Genomic DNA, 17,236 nt, shown 5'->3' on the forward strand with positions numbered 1-17,236 from the left:
TTAATGTGGGACCCTCCACCACAGGAACATAAACCACTAATTACATGTTAAAGGGACAGCTGCTGCCCATCGCCTTTTTCTGTACATTACAGTATGCATGTCAAATCTCAAGCAATCCATCGCCAGCTTTCTGATCTGAGAAACCAGCCATGCTGAGAATTATAAACAGAAGATTTTAATCCATGGAAACATTAGAATAAATTTTATATTTCAAATTTCATAAGACGTAGACAAATGTAAATCCACGAAGATAAAATGTATGACCCCATTCTTTATCTCAATATATTATTTCACAGTTTGGGTAATCAGAGAAACAAGAATAAGAAATTTCAAAGTAGACAATTATTATCACAGATTAAACATGGTCACCTATAAGCGACTATGGCACATTAAGAATGGCATTATGAACATGCTTTTAACTAGGGGGAAAGATATAGCCATATGTGTTTTGGTTATGAACAGAAAGGTTTCACCATACCTCTTTACAAATAAAAAGCAATGGGTTATCTACTTACTCGTTCTTGCCCAGCTGTATCCCATATTAGGAATTTATGCAGCTCATTCTGATACTGCACTGTCTTGGTCATAAAAGATGCTCTGAAAAATATTGAATGCCCAAATGAAAAAACACCACCACCAAAAATTATAACTCTTCCTATCTATAAACACTAAAGATCAGGTTCCTGTATACATAGCATTGCACAGAATCCAGATATGCACAACCCTCACTCACTGGCCAGACATATCTATTAATGTCATTTTAAACATGAAAGAAATAAGATTTGCATTTTTATCTTTTCTTTATCTGGAAAAGAAAAGGGCAGGAAAATGATTCTAGCAACAACAATCCAATTGTACCTTAGGGCAGCTAATGTAAGAAGATAGCTAGACTACTCTCTTTTGGATCACTGATGAAAACAAAATCAATTTGGTTTCTACAATAGCATGACCCAAACTGCAGAGGGAAGTGAATACCTGCAAACTCAAAATTCAACCTCATTGTCAGTGATCAAATAATTGGGGGGGGGGAAGAGACACTGTAGTCCCCTTAAATTTTACATTGGTTGCCGTTTTTAGAAGCCTATGGAGGCATGATTTGGCTAGAATTGGGGAAGTCATGGATTGAAGCATGTGGATTTCATTAAGGGTCTTCCTACCTCCCCCCAACCCTATTCAAGCACTGCACATGGTGCACAAAGCTGTAGAAACCCTTCTATATCCCCTGTATACTAGCAAAATGAAGCTCTCTTTTTGCCCGGTAAGAAAAAGATTAAAAACTGTATTAGTCCAAACTCTAATACAAGGTTGCATTTATGAGCCGACCAATACAATACTAAAAAAGAGGATAGCTAATTTTGTTTGTCATTAATCAAACCAACATGGTTATTCTCTGGATTCATTTTATGAAATCTAAAATAGTTTATGTACATGATCAAGGTGGGCAATCATCCTACAGGAGTCAAGATCAATAGCCTAAACTGTACAACTAAGTGGCTTCAAGTTTAGAGAGGCAACCTTTTTCTACACAAATCTACCTATGCTGATCTAAATGAGTAATATGTGAAATGAAATGAGTCTCAAGTCAAAATAGCTTCACTGTAGCCTTTTGAAGTCACTGATGTCATCAGATCGAGAACACACACTGCCTTGAACTCCATTCTTGATTAAAAGAGATCTGCTCAGGATAGTTTACAGTCCTGAAGGCACTTAAAAACATTTTTTGACTTAATAAACTGGCTATATATTTTTTTACAAAATGGATGAAACGGAAAGTTGCGATTCTACATGATTCAGGTTCTGCATATCTATGACAACTGAGACCTAATTACTCAATCCATTACAATATTAATTATAATTAGCCAACATGGTGCAGTGAGTATTGTTGGAAATGGACCTGGATCAAACTCCCTTTTCAGAAATGGAATTGCTAGATGGTCTCCCCATTTCTCCAACTGCAAACTGAGAATCACACAGGGCTGTTGTAAGAAAAAACAACAAGCTAACTATAGGGAAAAATATCAGAGCACTTAATTATGGATAACTCCAAGTTATATATATTTGTCTCTCACTATAAGCCAAGAAAGCGTAAGCAAATGCTGAATCTTCTCCCAACTGTAAAAACCACCTAAGGGCCAGCATATACTTCCAGTGGTGCTGCTAATTTCCCCCCATGGTCTTGTGTATGCCTATAAGTCATGTGAGAAATAAAAAAAACTGTGTGATGAGAACATGCACATATCTGAACATGAAATTACAGCTGTTACTGCAACTGCTGTACAACTCTTGGGAGTCACTGTAATCACACGTATAGTTACAAATATGCACACACGCTTACTTCTGGTTCTCACTGTATTTCCTCTGTAAAATTGCAAGCATGGATAAGCCTGAAGAAAGGCACATCCAAACTCCATACCACTGTATGAAGGAAATGTAGCATATCATCTGCATTAGGAAGAGTCCTTGAAATTATGGTAGCCTCTTGCTGTATTAATAGTTACACCCCCCCCCCAACACACACACCAGGGGGGTAAGGAGGGAGGGAGGGAGAGGGAGAGAGAGAGAGAGAGACTACAATGGCATTTAATATGACCTAATTCCTTGTCGCAAAAAATAAGTTAAAAAACCTAAGTTTACATTGAACAATAACCCATTTTATCCACATTATTTTGCTGGTGAACACCAAAGAATGTGTTTAGTGCTTGCGCCACCTCTTATTTTACATCGATGCCACTCAACAACGATATGTTGCGAATAAAATACTCTAAGGTAACATTAAAAAAGCCCTTTATCTTAAGCAAAATGAAATTAAAAAGCAGATGCTATTTTAACATTTGGACTATAAAGCCTTTTTAGCAGTTATTTCTTCTATCTAAAATGTAGAAGCATGCAAGGTAGCAGATAAAGCCATAAGCTCTTTGTCTTTTGAAAAACAATGCTTTGTGCAAAATAGTTTCCCCAATGCTCTCAAATTGTTTAATAAGCCAAAAATATTTTTACAGGCTTATGTGTTACATTAAACTGTTATCCGTGCAAACAGACAATCTCATGACGTTTGTTTCTGAATGCTGCATGTTAATATTAAAACTGAACTTGGATAAACATGCATCACACTAGATCAATTTTCGTAAGCAATTAAGAAAAATGCTTATATACTTCCTGCTTTCACCTTAGCAGGTTTTCCATATGAACTAAGTGTGGTTCAGTTGCCGTGGAGGCAAGCATGTCTAGATGAACTATACCTGCAGAAGCAGGGTGCCTTCTTCTCAGCATGTGAAAGATCATGCCAAGGAACGCAGGGAGAAAAACCTAGTTTAAAAATGAAGGGACTAGGCTGCACTAGAGAAAGATGAAAAGACCAGGCTACGCTAGCAAGAAAGAATGTCCTCCTTCCTGTGGCACGTTTTAGCTTCCACTCCCCCCACCCCACAACCACAAGAAGTAAATCAGACAAAGGGAAAGGCTATACTATGAAAAAGGATATCTCTTCTCCAGATGGTCTAGTTTTATATCTGGCTTTCTGAGATTCCAGAAGCACTTTGCTTCCCATGTTGCATTTTGCCAGCCATGCACTGCCAAGTTGCCACCACTATGATTTGTAAGTAGAGAGAACAAAATAAAACACCCAACCACTGCCAGGCTGCCACAGAGCAAACATCTTGGTCGTAGTCTGGCAGTGCCTACAGTCTATGTCATAGATCAGGGGTTTCCAAACTGTAGTCTGTGGACCACCACCGGTCTACAAGCTTCATCCAGGTGGTCTGCTGCATGTGCGCATTAAATATTCATATTAATTTTTAATTGTATTTTTATTGCTTCCTTTATTTCTCGTATTTTATTGTATTACAATTTGAATTCTATGGAATGCAAGTTGTCATACAGTAAAACACAATATAAGAAACAAAAGAAACAATAAACTACAATCAAAAATCAAATAGCATGTAGCACAACACATTACAAGTGCTACAACAGGCAGACAAATCATTGTGGTACACCAAGATCATCATGAATTTTCAAGTGGTCTGTGGGAAAGTCTACCTTCCAGCTTGTGCTGAGCCACCAGCAGCAGTCTTGCCACACAGCCTGCTATACTAGTTACCTTATAAATATGATCTTCAAGTGGCAAGGTTCATACCTCAAATGAGCCACAAAAAGCTGAGTAGCTTGCACCAGTGCAAGTAAAGATAAAATAGAACCCCTTTCCAAAAGTCCAATTCTATGGGCACGGTATCTTTTCTTACCAGGAATTTTTGCTAGTATTCTACATGTTTTACCTGCAGTGGTTAAGTGCAACAACAACAACAACAACAAACTGTGTTTACCTGTTTCTGGGTCAGAATACTAGTCCACATTATTTACTTATTTAAACTATTTCTATCCCGCCCTTCTACCCTATAATAGGGCACTCAGGGCGGCTTACAAAAACAAAATCAAACACGTACATAATAAAATTGTAAACAATCAAATCACAAAAACATTAAAACAAATTAAAATACATAAAATACAATTAAAATACATAAAATACAATACACACATACACATACACATATATATAGGGAGTGGTACTAAAGGGGACTACAAGGGTAAAATTTAACGCAGAAGGCATAAAATCAGTGTCAGGCTCTACCTTCAGACCCTCCCAAAGGCTCTCTGGAACAAGATCATTTTCAGAAGTCTCTGGAAAACCATCAGGGAGGGAGCAGAGTGGACTTCTTGGGGTAGGGTGTTCTAAAGCTTAGGGGCCACAGCTGAAAAAGCTCTCTCCCACGTGCCTGTCAGTCTAAGGTCTTTCACTCCAGGCATGCACAGGAGACCAGGCAAATGATCTTAAATCCCGGGCAGGTACATATGGGCATAAGTGGTTCCTCAGGTACAATGGTCCAAGGCCGTTTAGGGCTTTAAAGGTCAGAACCAGCACTTTGAATTGGGCCCGGAAGCAAACTGGGAGCCAGTGGAGTCCATAAAGCACAGGGGTGATATACTCCCTGCGCTCTGCTCCAGTTAACATTCTGGCTGCTGCAGTTTGAACCAACTGTAATTTCCGAACCGTTTTCAAAGGCATTCCCACATAGAGTGAGTTACAGTAATCAAGCCTCAATATCACCAATGCATGTGTCACTGTGGCCAAGTCAACTGCCTACAGGAACGGACACACCTGGTAGACCAGTGAGTTGGCCATAAGCACTCCTGGCTACCGCAGCCACCTGATATTCAAGCAGCAGGGCAGGATCCAGGAGGACTCCCAAACTGCAGACCTGCTCCTTCAAGGGGACTGCAACCACATCCAGAACAGGTTGCAACCCATCTCTGGTGCAGTTTTTCCCTTGACCAGCAGTACTTCTGTCTTGTATGGATTGTCTTGTATGGATTGTATGCCCTCCAGGCACTGGTTTAGGATGAGCACTCCCTCCCTGCAATCAGATGGTACATTAGGGGTGAAGAACCTCTAGCCAGTGGGCCAATTTGCACCAGAGGCCACTTTCCCCCAAATCACGCCCACCTGTCAATCAGCTGAAGAGGATAAGGTTTGATTCTGCATTTGATGTGGGTCCTTGCTCCCAGATGAGGGAATGTTCCTAGGAGTGACAGTATTAAGTTTGCTTCAAGAGAAGAAGCATTGGCTTCTATTGGCCTTTAGTCTGCTGAAAATCAGTACAGAATTTATTGTGTTCTGGAAGAGTAAATATGAGTAATTAAACCTTCTTTACAGCTTTTAGTATCCAGGTTACAGCAAAAGAAGACTGAGCATCCAGCACACCCCAAAAATTAAAATTAGTTATAATCATTACTTGTTTCTATAGTGAGCAATTCTGACCTAGCATTTTGTGCTTCCAGTTTCTTTCTCTGGAGAACCATAAGCTCCTATATATAGAATTGTGGAAAGTGTTGTCCATGCAATGTTTCACAACCATGACAACCACTGGACAGGAATTTACAGTTCTGCTCATGGATCTGTAAATGAAGCTCTCCAATTTATTAAAATGTATTGCTTATTTTCCATATAAAAGTTTATAAATTATGAAGTATGTGAATAATTACACTTCTTTAATACAATTCAGCAGGTCAAACACTGAGGACCAATGCAGACAAAACACTTGCTCCCATTTAGTTGTAGTTGGGAAATCAGAAGCCGATCATCTCCTTCCACCCACTCTACTCATTACAGTGAACATTAAGGGAAATGTAGATTCCCAACTGAGCTCATGTTAATGTTAACAAGAGCTCCCTATGAAATCCATGTTAACAATACAGCTTGAAACCCTGGTTGAACAGAAATGCTAGTTAAGCCCAGTGCTGACATTTTCTTCAATTGCAGGTAAGGTAGAAGGGAACAGACATCTCCTGATCTCTGAACTGTGGCCAAAAGGGAGCCAGCGCTATGTCAGCACTAGTGTTCTTGACTTCTACAGTAGGGCCCCGCTTTACAGCGCTTCGCTTTACAGCACTTCGCTAATGCGGCGGCTTTCAATTAGGGAAAGTCCCCGCATTAAGGCGCTTGTTCCGCTTTTGCGGTGGTTTTTTTCCATCACGCGCCATTTTGAAATCATTTTGGCGCAATGCACCCCATTGTCGTCAATGGGGTTCCGCTTTACGGCGATTTCCGCTTTACAGCGGGGGTCCGGAACGGAACCCGCCGTATAAGCAGGGCCCACCTGTAGTTTCCTGCTTATTTGTAAAGCAACTCACAGTTTACATGTATTTTTGCTTTTACACCCACATTAATACTGGTATGCGAAATGTTTCTATATCAAAGATCAGATGTTTACTGATGGATCTCCATAGCTTGTTATTTTTTCAGTTTCTCACCCAATTGTTGGATTGATGTTGGGATCAAAGCTATCTTCTACAAAGCGCCATACAATGCTCGATTTCCCCACTCCAGTGTCCTGAAAGAAAAACCCCCACACAATTTTAAGATAATTTGGAAAAAAAATTAGGCAATAGTAATAACCAATTTTTATGGCAATTGCAGTAAAATCCTAAATTTTGATAAAATTGTTTCTCCCCTCAATGTTAATATTGCAACAAAAATATTAGAACAAGAAAAAATTATGTTTAAAACCAAAATAATTTTTATGATTGAAACACGTATAGGAAATCATCTAGAGCTCAATCTCATGTTTTAAGGTAGTAGCCGCTAGAGTTATTTTCCTCTCCTAAACTATGGAGTATTAGAACATGTAGTTTTATTAGAATAAAGAAGGTCAAATATTTACTTCCAACATATCATAGGACTGTAATGTGCCTGCAGATTACATAGCTCCACAGACGCTCCCTATATTAATCCAAATCCTCCAGATCAATGTGCTCAACAGAGGGTGTAGCTTGGGTGAAATTTATTTATTTATTTATTTTATTTAATTTATATACCGCCCTAAGCCCAAGGGCTCTCTGGGCGGTGTACATAAAATAAAGCAATCAGGAATATATAAATACAATAAAACAATAGAATCAAACCAACAAAGGTAAACAAAAATAATCAAACAGTAGCAAAATACAACAATACATATAATAATACGCATTAAAATACCTGGGAATATAAAAAGGTTTTCACCTGGCGCCGAAAAGATAGCAGCGTCGGCGCCAGGCGCACCTCATCGGGGAGACCATTCCATAGTTCGGGAGCCACAACCGAAAAGGCCCTATTTCTAGTCACCACCCTCCGAGCTTCTCGATGGGATGGTACTCGGAGGAGGGCCTTAGATGTTGAGCGCAGTGTACGGGTAGTTTCATATTGGGAGAGGCACTCCACCAGGTATTGCGGTCCCATGCCGTGTAAGGCTTTATAGGTCAAAACCAGCACTTTGAATTTAGCCCGGAAACAAATAGGAAGCCAGTGCAGACGAGCCAGAACGGGTGTAATATGAGCGGACCTTCTTGTCCGCGTCAACAATCTGGCCGCTGCATTCTGGACTAACTGTAGTTTCCGAACTGTCTTCAAGGGCAGCCCAACGTAGAGCGCATTGCAGTAGTCCAATCTAGAAGTTACCAGAGCATGAACGACTGAGGCGAGGTCGTCACTGTCCAGATAGGGACGTAGCTGGGCTACCAATCGGAGATGGTAGAAAGCATTCCCTGCCACTGAGGCTACCTGAGCCTCAAGAGACAAGGAAGAGTCGATAAGAACTCCCAAGCTACGAACCTGTTCTTTCAAGGGGAGTGTAACCCCGTCCAGAACAGGGTGAACATCCACCATCTGGGCAGAGAAGGCACTCACTAACAGTGTCTCGGTCTTGTCTGGATTAAGTTTCAGTCTGTTAGCTCCCATCCAATCCATTATCGCGGCCAGGCAACGGTTTAGTACGTTAACAGCCTCACCTGAGGAAGGTGAAAAGGAGAAATAGAGTTGCGTGTCATCAGCGTACTGGTGACAACGCACTCCAAAACTCCTGATGACTGCACCCAGCGGCTTCATATAGATGTTGAAAAGCATGGGGGACAGTACCGATCCCTGTGGGACTCCACAATGGAGAGTCCAGGGTATTGAGCAGTGTTCCCCAAGCACTACCTTCTGTTGACGACCCACCAAGTAGGAGCGGAGCCACTGCCAAGCATTACCCCCAACTTCCAACTCCCAAATCTATGCTTTGGAGGTAATGTGAAAAAAGAAAAATAAGTACAACCCAAATTATTACTTATATCCGAGTGAAATAAAACCTTCAAGTATTGTTGACTTTCAGGCAAAAGATCTTCCCACCCAACTTTGAATTCCAGCTGTGCCAGTCTCAGATCAGCAAATCAGCAAATGGAATCAGCAAATGGCAACCTCTGGGGAAAATACAGCCACGTGAAAAGAGCTGCCTGGCCTCCTACTTCCAACCTAGGTAAAAAGTAGTATGGAGAGATGACTGTGATGCGTCCTTCCTTGGCTCTCCCTGTCAGGTTCCTACCTGCTCGTGGTTACTGCCTGTCTCTAGGCACCACCAGGGACTCCACCAGTCCAGACCGCTCTCTCTTATGGTTTCTCTCCCCGCTCTAGCACAGATCTCAACAGATCCCCCTGCTAGGCAACCACCAGTAAAGTCCCAATACTAGTATTCCCAGAGACTCTGAATACTGGTATTGTTATTCTCTTCACCGCTGCCACCATTTGTTACAGTTCCCCTTCAGCCTTGGTCATTACCTTACCCTCCCTTCTGGTCTGTGAAACCCCAGCCAAGGATCAGGCCTTTGGTAAACCAAATTAAGTATTTATTAAAGATAACAAAGCTAACAAGATTAACAAGATTTCTTCTTAAGGCACATAAGCATATGGTTTTACTCAATACTAATCCGAACTCCACCTCCCTCCTGGCAAACAACTCTCTAAACCCCACCAACCAACCCACTCAGTTCTCTTCTCCCCCCCGATTCCACTCTCACTCTTCCTTTTATACATTCAGCCATTTTAAACACTCAGCCAATCATCTCGCATTCTACTGCCCATTCACTCCCCCTCCTCTTTCACTCCACTTACCATGTATCTTCTAAAACAACAACACCTACCATATATACATTAATATAGGAACATCACAATGACAACTACTGGCAACAGATCTTGCCAGAAAGTCCCCCCCACCTTTCTCAAGTGGGCCACTGATAAAACTAGATGCTTACAAGTGCTCTGGGACAAGGATGGCTAACTTCCATATAAATCTGTTAAGCGTCATACAACTTTTTTTTTGCTGTAACAGACAGCTACCCCACTTGAATTTACCCATGTTAACCTTGCTAAAGAAGTTTAGATAATACAGTCATCTCTTCCCTTGTTTCCTTTTTACTTGACTAAACAGACAGTGCCTTTTCAGCTTTTTATAAGCTTAAATAGAGTATGAAATATCTATTAACAGGGAAAAATTATTTTACACACTTTTTTTACCAGTGGAGAAGCATGGAAGGGGGAAATGTATGTTAACCATTGAACGTACCTAGATTAACAGAGCAAACCCAACCCACGGCCTGTAGCAAAGTGGAGCAGTTTTTGTTTTATTTTTGCTGCCCCAGCCCTAGGGTGGCACAGCTAAGGATCTGGCCCCTTCTGGGATCTGTGGAGCTTTGCATTCAATGGATCCAAAGCCCTAGCTCCATTTATTTACTTATTTGATTTATATCCTGCCCTTCCTCCCAGTAGGACTCCAGGGCAGCAAACAAAAGCACTAAAACTACTCTAAAACATCATAAAAACAAACTTTAAAACAAAACATACTTAAAAACTTATTAGAACAAAACATCTTTTAAAACTTTTTTTTAAAAAAGCTTTAAAACATATTAAAAAGCAATTCCAACACAGACGCAGACTGGGATAAAGTCTCTACTTAAAAGGTTTGTTGAAAGAGGAAGGTCTTCAGTAGGTGATATTTAAGGGGAGGGAATTCCAAAGGGTAGGTGCCACTACACTAAAGGTCTGTTTCCTATCTTGTGTGGAACGGACCTCCTGATCAGATGGTATCTATAGGAGGCCTTCACCTGCAGAGCGCAGTGATTGACTGGGTAGATAAGGGGTAAGATGGTTTTTCAGGTATTCTGGTCCCGAGCTGTATAGGGCTTTGTACACCAAAACTTTAAACTTAGCCCGGTAGCTAATAGCAGGGCTGTGGAGTCGATACGTCAAACCTTCGACTCTGACTCGTCTATTTTTCCACTGTCCGACTCCGACTCCTTCATAAATGTCAAATGTATATTGATTTATGTTAAAATATTAATATTAAAATATTAATTTTATTTTGAAGCCGGAGCCGGTACATTTCTACCGACTCTGACTCAAAATTGCTTCAGACTCCGACTCCACAGCCCTGGCTAATAGGTAGCCAGTGTAATTCTTTCAGCAGTAGGGTGACATGCTGGCAATACCCTGACCAGTCTCGCTGCCACATTTTGCACCAGCTGCAGGTATAGCCCCACATAGAGTGCGTTACAGTCATCCAGCCTGAAGGTTACCAGTGCATGGACAACAGTGGTCAGGCTATCCCGGCCCAGAAACGGCCACAGCTGTCTTTCTAACCGAAGCTGGTAAAAGACACTCTTAGGCACTGAGGTCACTTGGGCCTCTAGCAACAAAGATGGATCCAGGAGCACCCCCAGACTACGAACCTGCTCTTTCAGAGGGAGTACAACCCCATCCAAAGCAGGCAACTGACCAATTATCCGAACTTGGGAACCACCATCCCATAGCTGATAAAATGGTACCCTGCGGCACTCCACAGCACACCTGCCCAATGTTATTCTATGAAAATGACCCTGGAAATAGGATCAGAACCACTGTAAAACAGTGCCTCTATCGCGATACCCATCTCACCAAGTTGGCCCATATCAAAAGCTGCTGAGAGATCAAGTAAGAGTAACAGGGTCACACTCTCCCGTCCTTCTCCCAATAAAGGTCATCCATCAGGGCAACCAAGGCCGATTCAGTCCCATAAACAGTTGAACCCAGACTGCAATGGGTCAAGATAATCTGTTTCATCCAAGAGTATTGGCAATTGCTGTGCCACAACCCTCTCAATCACCTTCTATGAAAAGGGGGTATTTGTGACCGGGAGTAGTTGTCACAAACCAATGGGTCCAGGTTGGGTTTTTCAGGAGCGGACAGATCACCACCTCTTTCAGGGCAGCTGGAAGCACTCCCTCCCGCATTGATGTGTTGACCACACCATGGATCCACTCGGTCAACCCCCCTCAGCAAGCTTTAATAAGCAAAGAAGGACAAGGTTGAGAGGGCATATTGCTGGCCACATCATCACAAGCACCTTGTCCACATCATCACAAGCACCTTGTCCACATCATCAGGCCACATCAACTGAAACCAATCCCAAGAAGTTGTAGCAGGCATTTCTGGGCTTTCTGTAGGCTACTGCTTGTGGTCGCTTCCTATGCAGCAGGGGCCTCAGTGGCAGCACTCTATCCAACACATCCTAACACCTTCCAGCAGCACAAATTAAGGAGTTAGCACTGCATCACAGAAATGTTTTGTGAGATAAAGAACTCATATCTCAATTGACTTGTCCTCAACATTTTAGGTTTACCATTGTATACTTTGTTTTAACAAAAATGTCCACCTGTATATTATGAGACAATGGTAGGGAAAATGCAATCTTAACTGCAGCTACATCAGGGAAAGTCTCATTGACATCACCGGGACTTACTCCCAAGTGACTATGCAAGGCTGAACAACACTTTGTATGTGGATGCAATACTCACTAATGTTCAATTCCAAGCATTATAGCACTTTAAAACGTTGGAGAATGCTGTGATGCTTCTATGCTGTCACGGAATGCACTATAGTATGGCAACATTTGCATGTGCAGGTACTGCTTACGAAAAGCTCTCATTCTCAACTCTAGGATTTGCATAGTAAACAACTTAAACTAAATGGTGCTAAACTAGTTAGACTGTGTTTGTAATACTTCTTACTCATACAGCCCCACCCTATTTAATGAAAGGCTGTACACGCTTCCAGTAATATACCTGGAAGAATATTAAGCAGCTATGAACAGAACAGATAGATATGTCCAAGAAGAAACACAACAAAGGGCAAAACATTCAACTGGTCAAGAGTCTATGGTTCAAAACACCACAGCCACCTATTTCTGCCACTATGAATCCAATGCACATGCTATATATGGTTTCATTGAGAACAATGGCATACCTTTAGAGGAAGTGGCTTAAGTCTTGTGGCCAGCCTTCATGTGATAAAACCCGAAAGGGAGTCTAAACATTCAAACTGCTTAGTAATTTTAGAAATGGTTCACAAGCCATTATGTCTATGCTCTCCTTCCATGGTCAGTAAGAGGCAGTATGTTTCTGAATACCAGTTGCTGGAAACCATAGGAGAGAGTGCTGTCGTGCTTAGGTCCTGCTTGCAGGCTTCCCATTGGAGTAATCTGGCTGGCCTTTGTAAGAATAGGATGCTGGACTAGATGGGCAATTGACTTGATCCAGCTGGCTCTTTGCACATTGTTAAGTTTTGGGTAGCTGGAGATTCTGCAGTTAGCATTCGAATATACATATATAGATGGATGTACCACTATTTAAGCATCTAATCTTGTATGTTCTTACCAGGGAGTAAATCCCATCAAACTCAGTTGGGCTTATTTCTGAGTAGACACGCATAGGATTACACTGTAAAATACTCTTTTCTCTCAAAAGAAGGATGGAACCGAGAGTTTGACAGTTTTCTATTCTCACAATTTTTTTTTAAACATTGACTCAAACTATATTTTCCTTCCTAAAAAGCAATTTTCTCTTTAAAATAGGGTTTGTTTTGTTATGTGAAGGAGGAAAGAGGGTTGGTGAAATGAAAATAGCATCTACTAATCTTTTTCCTTAAATTCATTCTGTGGTTGGTAGTATCTGTCACACTGGTGAATGTTCTCTCTTTTACAGTAATGGATCTGGCTTATTCTTCATACAAGTCTTTAAAAGACATCAACATAGTCTGTTTCTGAATGCTTATAGGCTTTTTTGAAAACTCGTGCTCCTAGATTTCAAAAGTCAAGTTACATTAAAAATGAAAAAGTCCCTTGGTACTCATAAACGTGTAGGTGTTGGGTCCATCCAGCAACGATGGTACTGGAGCAACAGTATGCATAACAAATAGCAAAATACTTCTCATTAGCAGGAAAACATACATAACAACATTGCAATCCTATGTATGCTTACTTATTCATAGGATTGTTCGAGGACCTCCCACTGAGGAACTCTGGCCTTATTTCTGAGTAAACATGCATTGCCATGGACTACAAGCAGCTGTACACGAGTAGCATCACATCAGAACAGGAAGAGCAATAACACAATTCCGACCAATTTAAAGTTACAATCCTATGCATACGAGCCTGGACTAGGAATAACCTTCACTGAACACAGCTAGATTAACTTTTAAGAAAGCATGCGAAGGATCGGGGTGTAAATCTTAACCCAGCTCGACGGTATTCCCTTGGGGGAGGGCGACAGTCGCATCTCCCACTACCCCATAAGTACATGTTGAGGCATGCTGGTGTAGAAAGACAGAGAAACCACATTTTTGAAAGCTCCTTAAGGAAAGTAGGAGTGGATGGTGGAAAGGGGAAAAACACCCCTTTCTCCTCCAAGAAGGAAAAAAAGGCCAAAATTTCAAACCCACTGTTTCCATGTGTGTGCGTGTCTACTTTTTACTCCGAACTCCCTCCCTCCCGCGCCCATTACTTACCCCGAGCAGACAAACTTTGAGTTCCCTCAGAGCCATGGCTAGCGAAAGAGAAGCGGCTGCTTTTAAGAGCCACAGGCGCAGTCCAGCCACACCATAGCCTCTCCCTGGAAAAAGGCACACATTGAAGGGCCGTCGCCTCCCTTTCCTTTAGTTTTGCCCTTCAGCAAATCTCCAAAGAAGGCCTAGGAAAAGACACGACCTCCCTCCTCCTCCTCCAAACCCCACACCTCCCTCTTCCTTGCTCTCCTCCTCTTTCCCCCCTCAGCTCCTAGTTACAGGTAAATCCTCCTCTTCCTCCTCCTCAGACTCCACAACCCGGGCGCCATCTTGGACGGCCCATTGACAGTCACCTGACTGAACCTCTCCACCCCTTTCAGTGACACAACGAGGGAAGGGGTGTGGGGGAAAGACGCTGAATTGGGGCTTTCTCTCCCCCTCTTTTATTATCATCAGTCGTTGCCCTTTCTCAAAAGGAAACGCAAAGGCTGAGGAGATTCCCAAGGAAGGGGAGCTGCTGTTTAACTGGATTTATTGTCGGCGTGGGGTTTTGCGGGGGGCGTGGGGTTCAGCGGAGGGTCAGGGAGCGCAGGCAGCTCCTCCTCCTGGCTCTCTTCTCCGAGCCCAAATCTCCTCCTCCTCTTTTCTGCTCCCCACCAATGACCATTTCAAAATGGCTGGTAAGTGGCTTTCGCTTCTCCTGTGGATTTGCTGCGTGTGTCTTTCTCCGCAACGCGAGCTTTCAAATTTTTTTGGTCGTATATCCTTAATATGAGAAGGTGCTTAAGCGTGGCGTAACCTTTGCGTGTTGGCGCTCTTATTTGTCGTTGTTGATATTTTATTAATATATATGTGTGTATATATAAAAAAATCCGACTCCTCTCCAAAAAGAATCTTGTGGGGGGAAAACAACACCAACCCCCCGTGTCTTCTCTCTCTTTCTCCATCTCTCTTTCTCTCTTTCTCTTTTGTTTTTGTTTGTAGGGATCCCTTTGTATTTTGTGGATTTGCAGGATGACTTAGATGATTGTGAGTAACTGTTTTCAATTTTTTTTTGAAAAAAAAAGTAGTAATGAAACCGCTGGCCGCCTCCCCACTATATATATCTTTATCTTCCTTTTAAATTCCCTCATTTTCTCTCTCCCGTCCTCCCCAAGATTATGAGTGCAGGGAAGAGGGTTGTCAAGATGATGATTGCTGCCCTTCCCCGCCCCTTCCAGAGTTCAGGGAATTTGTTATTTTTAGGGGGGGGGAACCCTTCATTTTAAAAGTGGAAGCTTTGGTTCGATGGTGGCTTGAATACTGTGTTCTTAAATTCATTACCGGAAAGCAAGCGTTTGGGTACGGACCACGTTGCCATCGACAATGTAACAGTTCTGTCAGGTAGACTGTCAAGTCGTATTTTCCTTGTAAGATCATGCTTTGTTTTGTTTTAACCACTTGGTGCAGATGCAGATTTTTTGCTGTATCATAAGGATTTAAAAATATATACTCATTAAGACATAGTGAAATCTTGGTGGGGGAGGAGATGAAGTCTCCCCCCCCCTTTAATGGCTTCTTAAGCAGTGAAGGGTTGCTTTTTTTTTTTTTAAGGAATTTCATTGAAACAAATAGTGCAGAAAGTCTTTAAGCATTCTGTATAAAAAATCTTAAGAGTATTTGGTCTGTATGATGGAGGGTGGTGGTCAGATAAAGATTTCTGTTTGAAATTTGGAGTATAGAAGGGGAAAAAACCCGTTCATTCAGATCAGTGTCAAGTTATTGTATGCCAAATGAGTGACATCATTAGTGTATTCTAAAAAACAAAAGCTACAATCACACTTGGTTATGTTTGCTTTGTAAAATGCTTGGCAAAAACAATTCATGCGGTAGTAAATCCTTTAAAAGCAAGCATCTAGCAACAACTGCCATTTGATGGAACAAATAGGTAAAGGTGTCCCCGCACTTATAGTGTGAGTCATTTCCGACTCTTAGGGTGACATCTTGTGACATTTACTAGGCAGATATATGGAGTGGGATTGCCAGTTCCTTCCCCGGCCTTTCTTTACCCCCCAGCATATGCCAGGTACTCATTTTATTGACCACGGATGGATGGAAGGCTGAGTGGACCTCGACCCCTTTTACTACACTAGGTTTGCATTAATTGTATTTTGTAGAAACTTTAATTAGTTTTATTAATATGCACAATGATTTGGGCAATGTATAGTTTTGAATTTTGCACTGAATACCAAGGTAGATCAGTAGACCTGATTCAAGGATACATTTGCCCATAACTCTAAATTTTGTATTGCTGCATCTATTCATTCAGCACTAGCTAGCTCACTTTTTTTCCATTTGCACTTGACTTTCATGCAGAAATGACTAGTATTTGGGATTGTTGTGCTGTCTTATGGATAATATTGCCTTCCTTAACAGGACTAATTGGCTCCTATGAGAAACTATCCATATTGCCTTCTTAGTGCTGAAATTCAGCAGAGGTAACAAATGCTGGTCATCTGCAAACTCTCCAGGACTAGGAGCATTTCCAACATTAATTAAAGCACCCAAATTAGACTAAAACGTGTGAAAATGCATTCTTAGGGCTGATTCTTACATGATAGCTCCATGTGACAACTGTAAAGTTGGGAGCTGGTCACCACATGCAGTGCCCTTTTCACAAGGATAGTCTCTTAGTCAGTTGCAGCCAAAAATGTGTAGCTTTGGTATGAAAATGTATACATTATGGAGAAAAGCCATACAGTGAGCAGTTCTCTTATGTTACTGGGGAGACATGATGGCAAATTTCAACTCAGCTATGAACCTTAATGTATGGCCTTAGACAAATAATTTCATCTAAGTGTACCTCACAGGGTTGCTGTGAGGATAAAATATTGAAAGTCCCATGTATTCAACCCTGAACTCCTTTGAAGACTAAATTCAAATATGATAAATAATAAAGGTCATGGTTTCTACTTGAGGGTAGTTACTTAACTCTTGATGTGTAGTTTTGGAAACAAACTTGTTGGAATGACTTATGACCCTTAATTATTTCATTGTAACGTTCATGCTTTTTATGTCTGGGTGCTTTCAAAAGACAGAATT

The 17,236-nt window shown here is 41.5% G+C and overlaps 2 protein-coding genes across 9 annotated transcripts in view; one reads left to right on the plus strand and one right to left on the minus strand.

Moving 5' to 3' along the window:
- Window positions 1-14,808, minus strand: part of RAB22A (RAB22A, member RAS oncogene family) — a 117,077-nt gene extending 102,269 nt beyond the window's left edge. The window contains exons 1-3 of one of the 3 annotated variants that reach the window (XM_061631171.1): window positions 14,159-14,391; window positions 6,805-6,884; window positions 516-597 (exon numbers count right to left, since the gene is read on the minus strand). In XM_061631171.1, the coding sequence (XP_061487155.1) occupies window positions 516-597; window positions 6,805-6,884; window positions 14,159-14,194 (198 nt within the window). In that variant the 5' untranslated portion in view covers window positions 14,195-14,391. Of the gene's footprint in view, window positions 1-515; window positions 598-6,804; window positions 6,885-14,158 lie in introns of all 3 variants that reach the window. The other 2 variants (XM_061631172.1, XM_061631175.1) reach the window with 2 other exon arrangements.
- The window catches only part of LOC133387101 (serine/threonine-protein phosphatase 4 regulatory subunit 1-like), a 69,848-nt gene continuing 66,922 nt past the window's right edge, over window positions 14,311-17,236 (plus strand). The window contains exons 1-2 of one of the 6 annotated variants that reach the window (XM_061631167.1): window positions 14,526-14,835; window positions 15,140-15,184. In XM_061631167.1, coding sequence (XP_061487151.1) covers window positions 14,829-14,835; window positions 15,140-15,184 — 52 coding nt within the window. In that variant the 5' untranslated portion in view covers window positions 14,526-14,828. Of the gene's footprint in view, window positions 14,437-14,525; window positions 14,836-14,914; window positions 14,935-15,139; window positions 15,185-15,520; window positions 15,539-17,236 lie in introns of those variants that run through there. The other 5 variants (XM_061631164.1, XM_061631168.1, XM_061631165.1 and 2 more) reach the window with 5 other exon arrangements.

This window comes from Rhineura floridana, chromosome 6, assembly GCF_030035675.1.
Source record: "Rhineura floridana isolate rRhiFlo1 chromosome 6, rRhiFlo1.hap2, whole genome shotgun sequence".
NCBI classification, from domain to species: Eukaryota; Metazoa; Chordata; class Lepidosauria; order Squamata; family Rhineuridae; genus Rhineura; species Rhineura floridana.